The sequence below is a fragment of the Dromiciops gliroides genome, chromosome 1 (genome assembly GCF_019393635.1).
Source record: "Dromiciops gliroides isolate mDroGli1 chromosome 1, mDroGli1.pri, whole genome shotgun sequence".
NCBI classification, from domain to species: Eukaryota; Metazoa; Chordata; class Mammalia; order Microbiotheria; family Microbiotheriidae; genus Dromiciops; species Dromiciops gliroides.
The window spans coordinates 676832958-676846284 of record NC_057861.1 but is presented as its reverse complement, the minus strand read 5'-3'; the positions used below and the strand labels follow the sequence as shown (position 1 = coordinate 676846284).

The 13327-nt window shown below is 47.4% G+C and overlaps 1 protein-coding gene across 1 annotated transcript in view; it reads right to left on the bottom strand.

Annotated features, from left to right (window-relative positions):
• Positions 1-2791: 2791 nt before the first annotated feature.
• MAPKAPK3 (MAPK activated protein kinase 3) overlaps positions 2792-13327 on the bottom strand; it is a 93353-nt gene continuing 82817 nt past the window's right edge. The window contains 5 exon segments of the mRNA XM_043975652.1: positions 2792-3531; positions 4376-4456; positions 5151-5236; positions 10481-10605; positions 11854-11929. Coding sequence (XP_043831587.1) covers positions 3379-3531; positions 4376-4456; positions 5151-5236; positions 10481-10605; positions 11854-11929 — 521 coding nt within the window. The 3' untranslated portion in view covers positions 2792-3378.

Here is a 13327-nt window from a genome sequence, read left to right as displayed (position 1 = left end):
CTGGGGGAAGCTCTCTTTCTCGGCTTGTCTCTCTATCTGTGGTGCACATCACAGGGACTTAATAGATGTTGAATCGAGTGGTCTGACAAGCTTAATAGCTACTCCCATTTCTGTGAATCTTTAAGGTTAACGAAGCATTTTCCTCATAACAATGTAAGTGGGAAGAAGATTCCCTTCCTGATTTTACAGATGAGAGAACAAAACAAGCCCGGAGAGCCGAGGTCAGGAGGATCACAAAAGAAGGAAATGTCAGAATGGGGCCTTACACCCAGGTGACTCCTAAATCCTGGTGCAGAACCTTGGATAGCACCACTTTGTGGCTACAGGTAACCGTTTGGTCCTTACAATAACCTTGATCCAACCCAGAGGCATTATCAAGCCTCCAGAACAGAACTGCTTTCAAACCCTCCAAGAGTGAGCTGCCTTCCCTTCTTGGGAATGTGAATCCAGCCTCTCCTTGGAATCTCTTTCCCAAGAGGGCTGGAGGCAGCTGAAGATGACTGCAGGCACTGATATCAAATTTTTAGCCGATTGGCCTCTTCGGTGGTTTTTAAAATAAAATGTGCGTGTGTGCCCGTGCACATGTGTGCGGGTATATATATATATATTCCAACCTGTCCCTGCCTCCCCAATATCCCTACTGCCAAATGCAATCTGGCAGCTGCTGAAAATAGCTCTGAGCTACAGCAGGAAGCCCCTGAAGAGTCAGCAGTACCGCATTCAGCAGGGGGAGGGGGGAGATATTTATATATCCTGGGGGGGAGGGGAGTGTGGGTGGGAGATACATACACACTTCTTAATTTCACTGACCTTGGTATGCCAAGCTGCTGCTGGGGCTGCTCCTGCTTCTGCTATGTTCAGCAGGAACATCTGACTTCTCCACTGATGAGGTGACTCTCCTAAATGTCTGTGACAGTACGGCTAGTGGGGACAGTTAGGGTGCAGAAAGGGAAGCCATCCCCAGCCCCATTTCCCCAGTGTCCTGCTGCCCACTCTGGGAAATGGATAGCAGCTAAGCCCGTGGCTGAAAGGTCAAAGGAATACACAGGACTCAGGGTGGAAAATGCTAAAACACAATTTAATAGAAATCAGGAGGCAAAACTCCCAGTGGCTTTTTGACAAGAAGCTGGTAGGGGTTTTTGAACCTAAGGAGGCCCAGGCCAGAAAAAGGGCTCCAGGTCACACTCATTCACCTGAAGCTTCCTTGTAGAAGGTCCAAGGCAGACCTTGTGTGGCCCTGCTCAGAGGTTCTCCGGCCCAGGGAACCAAACCATACCAGTGTCCCCTGGCAGCCCAGGCTGACTCCTTGAAACTCTTCTGAAGATTTAATGAACATGCCCTTTGGCCATAAGCCAAACCTTTAATTCAGAAAAGGCACCATCTGATTAAAACAGAGCAGAATGGCCCCCCACACACATACACACACACACACACACACACACACACACACACACACATCAGTGCACCAGAAGATAATGTCTTCTTCCAGTCCAAACAAGGGCCTGAGTAAGGAGAAGGCAAAAACCAAATTTACATACATATGCATAGAAAATAGGTAGTCAGTTTCCTCCCTGGGTTTGGTTTAGACTAAGGAATTTAGCTGGTATTTTGTCACAGTGAGATTTGGCCAAGTTGGAATGGATTAAAAGCATCCTTTACCCCCAGGCCTATGTCCGAATCCCCCTAAGAATCAACTCACCACAGCCCCACCCTTCAGCTATGGAGACAAAGAGCAGGAAAGCCCCAGCACACAGGACTGGGTTAGCCCTGGTAAACCCTCAGGATGAGTGACAATCGTTTGGGACCAGCTGGGACTAGGGTAAGTCAAGAGGGCTATAATGGTGGCCTCCTGTATTAGACTTTCTTCTAGCTGAAAGTGTCCTTCAGGCCAGGCTGGGCTAGCGAGTCCTCAGAGATACACCAGAGGAAAAGCAAGCAGTCAACATTCCCCACACAACACCCACCACCTTCCTTTTCTCCCCACTCAGCAGGACCAAACAATTTGTTTGTTTTGTTTTGTTTTGTTTTTTGAGTGGGGGTAATGAGGGTTAAGTGACTTGCCCAGGGTCACACAGCTAGTAAATGTCAAGTGTCTGAGGCTGGATTTGAACTCGGGTCCTCCTGGAAGACCAAACAATTTGAAGAGAATGAGCATGGCCTGAAGGGAAATGCTGAAGTCAAAATTTTTTTCAAAGAAAATAGAGAAAAGGTGGAAGAAGAGACAGAGAAAGAAAGAGGGATAGGAAAGTGACCAGCCATTCAGAACTCATGGGTTTCAGAGGCTGGGTGTGTATGTGTGCTCTCTCTCAGTCACTGGGGAAGGCTTTGGATCTGGTCTGGGGTCACTGTGTAGCCTAGGACCCTTCTCCATCTGTCAATTCTCTCATCTTCATGGCAGGTGGGAAAAGTGAAGGGAGAAGGGAAGGCACTGAATGACCATGGAATTTGGAACTTTAGCTTCCAAAATGGAGAATCCATCATGGGAACAGTCCTGAAAAGTCAGTGTGGTTAAGAAAACCTAGAAAAGTGAAGGGGGAAGAGGGAGAGAGAGGGTAAGAGGGAGGGAGAGGGAGAGGGAGAGGGAGAGGGAGAGGGAGAGAGGAGTGAGGGAGAGAAGGAAAGGAAGGGGAGAGAAAGAGGGGAAGAGAGAGGAGAGGGAGAAGGAGAGAGGGAAAGGAAGGGGAGAGGAAGAGGGGAAGAGAGGAGCGGGAGGGAGGGGGAGAGAGGGAGGGGAGAGGAGGGAGGGAGGGAGGAAAGAAAGAGGAGAGAGAGGGAAAGGGAGAGAGGGAGGGAGAGAGAGAGAGGGAGAGAGAGAGGGGGAGGGAGAGGGGATTAATAAATCTACCTCTTGATTAGTTCCAGTTCCTCAGGACATCTTGGTTTGCAAGGGTATTTCAAACTAGACAAGTACCTCTCTCCTTGAGGGGAGACCTGAGGAGTAATTAATGGAGGCACTAATGTGAGAATGTTCAACTCCTTCCAGAGAGCCATCCCCTCTCCCACCAAATAACTAACTCCTGCTGCTATGCACGGAAAAGATCAACTAAAAGCTTTGGCTGAACCCTTTCTCTCGACTTGGTGTATGGCTAAAGCTATAGAGTCCCAAATACCAGGACTCTTGGGTCATCATCACCACCATTTTTAAGCCCAATGTCACACTTTGTTAGAACAATACAACCCCTTTTTCACTTAAAAGGCCAAATGCCCTAAACCCTAAAAGTCCTGAGTTTTGTCAGAAACCCAAGCCTGTCCTTGCTCTCCTCCTGCCAAGCCTGGTTCCCCAACACTGTGCAAGGCCCAATCCGGGTCTTGCCCCAAATGATGGGGGAGGATGAAGCTGGGATCTGGGCTGTCCACTGGCCCCTAAGTCCTCTCTTCTTATTGGTTGTTGCAGCCTGCGGAGGATGTGGAACCACCAGCCTGTTTCTTTCGTCGTTTGTTAAGGAGACGGTTGTTAGAAGTTTTCAAGTCTTTGATTTTCACCTGGTCATAATCTACACGCATGGTCGCCAGGGCACTGGTCATCTCTTCCTGCAGTCAGAAGGAGACAGAGATGGACAGGGAGAGATGGGGGCATTTGATACCATATTTTAAAAATTATTCTTACTAATTTTTTATTTACTAATAATTTATTACTAATAAATAATTTATTTACTAATTTTAAATTTCTTACATTTAAAAAATTTAATAAAAATCCATCTTTCTCCCTCTTATTGAAAAAGAAAAAAGAAACCTTAATAACAAATATGCATAGTCAAGCAAAACAAACTACTAAACTGGCCACATCTCCCAAAAGTCTTGTTTGACATCTTGAGCCCATCAGCCCTCTGTCAGGAAGTGGATAGAATGGAGCTGCTATCCAAGGCCTTGAACCTAGTTAGGAAGGGGCCTGAGGATATCTACAGAATACTTCTGAGTTCAGTGGATTAATATTGGAAAATACCTATTATGTTCCTCTGCATTAAACACCATTACTCCCTTCTGGCTCCTTGGGCTGGGGCCTGGAGCATCTCTGCTTTGTTTCTGTATGTTTGACACTTTACTTAGTGCTGGACACACAGCAAACTCTTAATAAATGCTTACTGATTGATTGATTGATTGGCTGTTTTGGGCTGGATCTTGATGGTGTTCCTCTTCTTGGTCTATACTACCCCAATAATCTGTCTTAAGGCCATCAGCAGTTCCATGCTACCTAAAGCTGGGAGTTTGCGTCTGCTGCCAGAGAAAAGTCAACCCCTACCCCCACGGCCTGGGACAAGTCCATGGACTAAAGTCCTGTTGCTAGCTTAGAATATGGGGGCCCAATCTTTTCCCCCCTCAAAGCCCCATTTCCCTGGGGGATAGTGGGGAGAGATAGAAAGATAGCAAGACAGACCTTCACTTCATCCCAGTGGTCTTTGTCTTCCTGCAGGACCCGGGCAGTGTGAAGAGGGGTTTGGGGTACCACCATTGATTGCTGTAAAAATCACAGCACATTGATTGTCTAAGCTGGAAGGGAATTGTTCACCCCCCTCATTTTACAACTATGTCAGTGGAGGCCTAGAAATGATTTGCCCAAGGTCCCATAACTTGCTGGTGAAAGAAGCAGGCCTGAAACTCGGGCTTTCTTGGCTCTTGGGATGGAATTTTTTCTACTATAACCCTCTCCTCCCTACCACCCACCCTGATATGTTTATTATTCCTACTCCCTCTTCTAAGCATAGGCCAGGGAAGATCAGGCCAACACCTTCTATTTCTAAGCTTGGGTCTTTGGTGCTTGCCCCAGTGGAAGACAAAAACAAGGGACCTCTTCTTGGCTCTTGGGGTTGCTAAACCTCTTAACTTCTTCCTCTCTTAACTCCTCCCTCCCACATAGGACTCAATGTGCAGGGATGCTTAGGGCTTATTAACAATACTGAAAAGACTAAGCATGACTGCACTCATTCCTTGTGGAGACCAAGTCCCACATTTCCCTGCCTTGGCCAAGGATGAGGGCACACACAGAGTGTGGGGTCGGTACTACTCTGGGCCCCAGAATCAGGAGAGTGTTACTTGCTCCCTTTAGCATTTCTCTTTCTTGCTATAAAGTGAACATGGATTTCTTAGCCTGGGGATGTGAGTACTCAAGGATATTTTGAATTACTCCCTTGCTGAAAGAAGAATGAACTCACATTAATCCAAGGATGGTTCATGAACTGAGCGATGGTCATTCTTTCGGTAGGTTCTGTCTTTAGCAAGAGTCGGATCAACTGCTTGGCTGGGAGGGAAGATAAGAAAGAAAAAGGTGGTAATTGAGAAAGTAAGAGAATTCAAAGGGAGAGAGGAAAAAGGAGGGAGCAAAGAATGGAGAAGAGAGAAGGAAATAAGAGGCCGGAGAGAAAAAGAACATAGAAGGAAGGAGAGGAGAGAGAAAAAGGAAAATAATGAGAAGAGAATGAAAGATAATTGCACATGTATAACCTATATCTGATTGCTTGCCACCTTAGGGAGGGGGAGTAGGAAGGATAGAATTTGGAACTCAAAACTTTAAATAAAAATGTTTATAATTGGAAAAAAAGGAGGGAAGGGAAGGGAAGGGAAGGGAAGGGAAGGGAAGGGAAGGGAAGGGAAGGGAAGGGAAGGGAAGGGAAGGGAAGGGAAGGGAAGGGAAGGGAAGGGAAGGGAAGGGAAGGGAAGGGAAGGGAAGGGAAGGGAAGGGAAGGGAAGGGAAGGGAAGGGAAGGGAAGGGAAGGGAAGGGAAGGGAAGGGAAGGGAAGGGAAGGGAAGGGAAGGGAAGGGAAGGGAAGGGAAGGGAAGGGAAGGGAAGGGAAGGGAAGGGAAGGGAAGGGAAGGGAAGGGAAGGGAAGGGAAGGGAAGGGAAGGGAAGGGAAGGGAAGGGAAGGGAAGGGAAGGGAAGGGAAGGGAAGGGAAGGGAAGGGAAGGGAAGGGAAGGGAAGGGAAGGGAAGGGAAGGGAAGGGAAGGGAAGGGAAGGGAAGGGAAGGGAAGGGAAGGGAAGGGAAGGGAAGGGAAGGGAAGGGAAGGGAAGGGAAGGGAAGGGAAGGGAAGGGAAGGGAAGGGAAGGGAAGGGAAGGGAAGGGAAGGGAAGGGAAGGGAAGGGAAGGGAAGGGAAGGGAAGGGAAGGGAAGGGAAGGAAGGGAAGGGAAGGGAAGGGAAGGGAAGGGAAGGGAAGGGAAGGGAAGGGAAGGGAAGGGAAGGGAAGGGAAGGGAAGGGAAGGGAAGGGAAGGGAAGGGAAGGGAAGGGAAGGGAAGGGAAGGGAAGGGAAGGGAAGGGAAGGGAAGGGAAGGGAAGGGAAGGGAAGGGAAGGGAAGGGAAGGGAAGGGAAGGGAAGGGAAGGGAAGGGAAGGGAAGGGAAGGGAAGGGAAGGGAAGGGAAGGGAAGGGAAGGGAAGGGAAGGGAAGGAAGGGAAGGGAAGGGAAGGGAAGGGAAGGGAAGGGAAGGGAAGGGAAGGGAAGGGAAGGAAGGGAAGGGAAGGGAAGGGAAGGGAAGGGAAGGGAAGGGAAGGGAAGGGAAGGGAAGGGAAGGGAAGGGAGGGAAGGGAAGGGAAGGGAAGGGAAGGGAAGGGAAAGGGAAGGGAAGGGAAGGGAAGGGAAGGGAAGGGAAGGGAAGGGAAGGGAAGGGAAGGGAAGGGAGGGAAGGGAAGGGAAGGGAAGGGAAGGGAAGGGAAGGGAAGAGGACCTGTCCATCAACATTTCAATGCTGGGCAATCCAAGTTCTCCTTTTAATCTCCTCCCTGCTAGGCAAACCAGGAAACCTCTTGGAGGGAGGAGAACAGTATATACAACTCATGATATTGGTATCAGGCTAAATATGATAAACTTTCATGTGTGAGTTATTTGCAGAAAATCTTTAACCCCCTAGCCTGTCTGTCCTCCTCCCAGCCTAGTGAGAAGAATCTGCCTTCCCTAAATACTTCAAATTCTATTGGGTCAAAATGTCAATCGTCTTTTATAGCCAATAATCCTATAATACAGTCTCAGAGGCAAAATCTATGATCTCGGGATGACCCTCTGCTCTGGATCACCTTCATATCTTCCTATCTGATCCCTACTTCCCTTGAAAGTAAAGGCAGTTTGGGAACTTCTGTCTACACAGGTGGTATGCATGGGGGCTTCCCATGAGAAAGCCACACACACACACACACACACACACACACACACACACACACACACAGAATGTGGGAGGAGACTGGATCTGGAGAGATTGGATTTGCTAAGGAAGAATCATGAGGCCAGCTGGGCTGATTTAAGTGACAGCTGCCCTCTCCCCCCTGGCCCCACGAGGTAATGCGGGTGTTAGACTAAGGATAGCGGCAGCCAGGTTTCCCCTAGCAACTCCAATGTCGGGCCTCCGTGGGAGGGAAGAGGGATTAGACAAAAGGCTCTGACTTGGACTCCGAGTACAGGATGCCAAAGTCTATCCAAGAATGTCAGAGCTGGGAAGGACCTTAGAGACCACCTGACCCAACTCCTTCATTTTACAGAGTAGGAGAGTGAGACCACAGATGGGGAGAAAGCAAGTTAGTGGCTGAGCTGGGACTGGAACCCTGGGCTTTTTCACACCATTCCCTAGAGCAGGTCCCATTGTCTCAGCCTTTGATGACTTCTATGTGGGATGCTGGGGCTAATTCACTAATGCAGGTTTTTTTATATAACCAAATAAATGCCCTTATAACTCAGTTCTGCTTTAGCCTCATGTTGAGTGATTGCCCTGGAAAATAAATTTTATAAAGTCGGTCTGTCTAGAAAGCTGACATGAATTGAGATCTACCCCCCCAACCAGCTGTATTATTGAAGGGGCCCCACTGCCCCACTGAACCATGGATGGGATTAGGCTGTGCCACAGTTCTTTTCCCAGCAAACAAGGGATAAACAATACCCTGCATTTCTATAGTGCTTTATACTTTCCAAACAAAGTGCTTTCCCATCCATTCCCTCTTTTGATCCTCACAACACCCCTGAGAGGGTTAGGTGGGAAAGCTGTTGTTCAGTCATTTCAGTCATATCTGACTATCTGTGACCCCATTTAGAGTTTTCTTGGCAAAGATACTGACATGGTTTGCCATTTCCTTTTCCAGTTCATTATAGAGATGAGGAAATTGAAGCAAACAGGGTCAAATGACTTGCCCAGGGTCACAAAGCTAGTAAGTATATAAGATCAAATCTGAACTCAGGTCTTCTTGATTCCAGGCCAGATGCTCTATCCACTGTACCACCTAGCTGCCAGGTAGAACTGAGGCAGGTGTTATGGTGGAAAGAACACAAGACTGCCCAATTGCTAATGCTTTTGCTCTCCCTGAATCACTTATCTGCTTTCATATTTAACCCCTAGTAGAACAGAAATTCTTGAGGGCAGGGACCGATATGTTTTTTATCTTTGCATTCCCAGTGCCTTGCATACAGTAGGTACTTAACAAATGAAACTACCACTAAACAGCCACTCGTCTGCCTTTGTAAAATGAGGGTGTTGGACTACATTGTTTCGATGGCCTGTTACAGCTCTAACCCTGTATAATCTATGACTGCATTTATCAGATGAAGAAACAGACCCAGAGAGAGGAAGCTATATGCCCAGCCACCCAATGGGCTAGAATTGGGAAGCAGGTGCTCAGCCTGCCTAGTAGCATTTCCTCTTCATCTTGCTGCCTCTCTCATTTTTTGCACTTGGCATCCTTGGTGGCTGCTCTGGTTTTAAGTAGAAATTACTGGTTCCCTGTGGCCCCTGGGGAAGACCAGTGCCCACCAGACCCACATCCTCCCCCACAGATTTAGAATATTCTAACTACTTGCTCTTCCTCCAGTGACCAGCCTGGGTGTTGGGGGAAGGGAGAGGTTGAGCCTTTGGGCCCGACTTTTTATTTAGCTTCAGTAGCAGTTCAAATGGAGAGAAGAAGGCGGCCCGAGGGCTATTTCAGCACAGCATTCCCATTAAACTAGACCATTCTTTATCATCTTCAAGGGCTGAATAAGATGTCTGCCTGTTTAAAAAACATCTTTTTCTCAAGGGCATTCAACATCTCCTCTGCCCCAGTCCGACAGTCTCAGAGGACAGACATTTATCTCCAAAAAAAGGTCACCAGTTTACTCCTAGATAACTGATTTAGTATGAGGATGAGTTATGAAAGCCAATTAAACCAGGAAAGGGGAACCAGAGGAGCCCAGGCCCCTGAGGAGTTAGGACTCTTAACATCTGTATCCTGGCTTTGCCACTAACTTATTTTGTTACCTTAGACAAATCCCTTTCCATCTCTGTGCCTTGGCTTTCTCCTCTGAAAAACGAGGGGACTAAATTGGATGGTAATAATATCATTCACGCCCGTTTGGTGCTTTGAGGTTTGAAGAGAGCTCTGCTCACAAATCCCTTACAGGGTAAGCAGGGAAAACCTAATCTCCAGTTTACAGATGAGGAAACTGAGGCTAAGTGATTTGTCTCTGATCACCCTTCCCCCCATGGCATGCTGCCTCACCGGTAATGCAGTATTTCCAGGAATACCATCCTGGACTCCCACCGTCCTTCCAGGCACCCCAGGTCTGCAACACTCAACTCTCCTCACTTTTCTCTCACCTTCTACTTTCCCTCTCCCTCATCTGCTACCCCACAGATGATGAATTGTGGGTTCTACCTCAGCAGCATCTCAGGCATTCGTCCCTTCTCTCAACTCACACAGCCACACCACAAGCTCCTGCCCTTATCACATCTGCCTTGGACTACAGCAGCAGCCCTGTAACTGTCCGATCTCTCCCCCTCTCCAAGGGGATATTCCTAGAGCACAGCTCAGTCCCTGCTCCAGAAGATGTGTCTAGGAACTCCACTCTTTCCTTGCCGTTTTAAAGCCTTTCACAATCTAGCTCCTTTCATGTTCCAAAATTATTTCCCCCATCCACTCGATGGTCTACTCAAAATGCCCCACTTAGCATTCCATCTCCCAGGAAGCAAGGGCATTTCAGGAAGCTCAGGCTTCCTTCAAGACTTACCCCACGCACTTCCTCTTACATGAGGCCTTTTCAGATCCTTGCTCTGTGGCTAAATGCCCACTCCTCCCCTTTAATGCCGATATATCTAGTATTGACTTGTCTGCATACACATTCTGGTCCTCCTTACCTCCCAGGAGAATGTAAACTCTTTGGAGACAGGCACTTTTCATTTCTGTCACTGTGTCTCCAGAGCCTAGCACAGTGCCTCGCACGTAAGAGATGCTTAAGAAAGCTTGTTGAAGGATCTTACAATTCCACAGACACAGTAATCATTAGGGCAGCAAAGGAGTACAGTGCATACAGTGCATACCGTGCCATGATAGCACCTCCCTTTCAGGGTTGTTGTGAGCATCCAATGAGATGATCATTGTATAGCATTTAACACAGTACCTGGCACAAAGTAAGTGCTATATAAATGTCAACTATTGTGCTTATGATGATTATAACTATAATAATTGGTAGGAAGCACCAAGAAGAGAGAGGGTGAATACACTTTATAGATAGGTGAAATACAGCAGAGGGGCATACCTTCTTCCGAGACATCAGACCACTCAGGATTGGGAAATCCATACTGTCCCATTCGGATCCTTCTCTTCATCCCAGGTGAAATGGCTTGGCCAGTATTGGAGTAGAATGGAGGGAAACCGCAAAGACTATGGGGAAAGTGTCAGAAATTGTCAAACTTTATCTTTGGTGGGGGGTGGAATATTGTTGAGGACACAGAAGGAGAATAATACACAAATAGCTGATCTGCAGCCCCTTCCATGACTGGCCACCAAGAAAGAGTATTTAAGTAGCTCTAGGAATGGAGTAGATGGATGGGGCCAGAAGTGGGATCGATTCCTTCATAGTAATATAAACATCTGGAGATTAGACTTGTTTTCTTTGGCCCCAGAGGGCTGAACTAAGAGTATCTGGGAAGGAGTTGTGAAGTAGCAGACTTTCTATCTATGGAAAAACTTTCGGTCAGTTGGAGCTGTATGAAAAATGGAGGCTGAAGGCTTCCAGCATTGGAGGTCTGTGAGCAGAGGCTAGAGGTCAATTCCTTGGGAATGCTGTTGAGGGATGGATTGGGTCAGGGATCCCCTGAGACCCCTTCCAGCTCTGTATCCTATGATCTTGGTCACTGAGGAGCTAAGAGCTTTACAAATCATACAACAGTTTATGGGACGTGGGGGCTGGAAGGGAGTAGAGAGATCATTTAATCCAAATCTCTTAAGGAAACTGAGTCCACCAAGGTGAGGCAGCTGGCGTTATTAGGCCATATAGGTGGCATTAAAAAGTTGAACTGGGATTTGAACACAGGTCCTATGACTCTTATTAGAGATGGTGCAAAGAATACCAGGACGTGAACTCATACTTGGTCCATTTCTTGGAGCAGGGAAGCACAAAAAAGATTCATTTATTGCGGGGGGGGGGGGGGGGGGGTTGTAGGACATCAAGGCACTGGGAAACTGAGTAGGGTTTTTCTAGCATAAGAGAAATGGATCTCAAATACCATATAGTCTTACTCTCTCATTTAACAATAGGAGAAATGAGGCCCAGAAGGCCTCTAAGATCACCCCTGCTCATTAGGAATACAGACAGAACTAGAACCTAGCTAGATCTTTCTGATTCCTGGACCATGGTGCCCATGATGTTCATGGTGTCCATGGTGCTTCAGCAAATTATTACCTAGTTCAAAGCCCTATAGGGTTAAGAAGAGAAAAAGGAGGGAGAGAGATAGGAAGGGGAAGAGGGGGAAGGGAGAAGAGAGGAAAGAAAGGAAAGGAGGAAGGGGGAGAGAAAGGAAGGAAGATAAAGGAAAGGCAAGAAAAAGGAGGAGAGAGAGAGGAAGGAAAACTGTTGGACATAGGAAGTGCATACTAAGCAGAACATGGAAGGCTTGTTCCCATACTCACAGGATGTACATGATAACCCCAAGTGACCACATGTCACAGGACTTGTCATACTTTTCAGGACCCAGCACTTCAGGGGCTAGAAGGAAACAAACAGAAATGAATGTCCTGAGAGCCTGTACCCCGTGCATATAAGACGAGCACCCTTATGCAAGGGAAGACAAGCCCCTACATAGACCAACAGACAGACCCTTGGCCTAACAGTGCCCTCTTGTTTTGACTTCTCTGGGTCCTAAAGTCTAAAGGAATAGAGGGAGGTAGGGGTTATCTCCCTCATCTGATCAAAGACCTCTTAATAACTTCTCAGAGTTCCTTCTACTGTATTTAGGAGAAGTTATGATTAGAAAAAAGAACATTGGATTTGGAATCAGAATGATAGATATTACTGCACCACTTTGGGGTCTGCAAAAAGCTTTCTATGTGTTATCTGGCGTGATTCCCACAGCTGCCTGGGGAGGTCAGTGCTCTATTTACCTGTGTTCCTATCTCACCTTCCTTAGCAGACTGAGTGATTCTTGAAGGCAAAGAACGGGTCTAGTTTTACCTCCCCAGCTTCCTAGTGGGGGCTCAGTGCCCTATGCAGAGCGAGTGCTTAATAAGTATTTGCTGAATTAATGAATGAAAGCATCCGGAGGCATTGATCAAGACACTGAACCAGACCCAGTTGGGAAACCTGATTTCGACAGGGGCCCATGCAGTGTCTCTCTCGCTGTAGCCAAATTTATGCAAAAATAGGGAAGGGGGAAAATGGGTTTAAATATAGCCCTAGTCTCCTCTGCTCAGAGAAGTGGCTCAGTTAGGAGGCGCTGCCAAGAACCGTCTGTTGGGGCTGGCTGACAAGAAGCAAGCTTTTACCATTCCAGCTGATGTGCCCAAGGTGAGGGGGAAGGGAGGAGACGGAAAGGCTCCGACTGATATGCCCACAGGCTCTTTGAGTGAGTGAGGGGAGGGGAATTAAGTACAAGTGACCCTGATATTATAGACCCCAGTCCCCCCAAAGCTGCATATAAATCTAGAATTAGAATTAGATTCAAAGTCAGAGAACATGAGTCTTGGCCTATGCCACCAATGTGAACTTGTGAGAATCAAATGAAATATGAAACAACTCCCATTTCTAGGGCAGTTTTAAGCCTCAAAGTAATTTTCTTTGCCCTTGGGTGGTAAGTAGTGTGAAGGTCATTATCCCCATTTAGCAGATGTGGCAGAGTGAGGGATAGCCTTGGAGTCTAGAAAGACCTGGGAGTTTGAATCCTCCAGCCACTGCATATGTGTGACCTGTGTCACCAGGCAACTCTCTGAGACTATAAATTATTGGTGAATTGTCGATCTACATCTGCCTGTTTTTCCCGTACCTGAGCTCCCTCAGTGATAAAAATCAAAGGCAATTGCCTAAGAGGAAAGACTTAAGCAGAGAGCTGGAGGAATGAGGGGCTATGCCTGAGTTCATCCAGCTAAAGGACAGAGGCTGTCCTCAAAC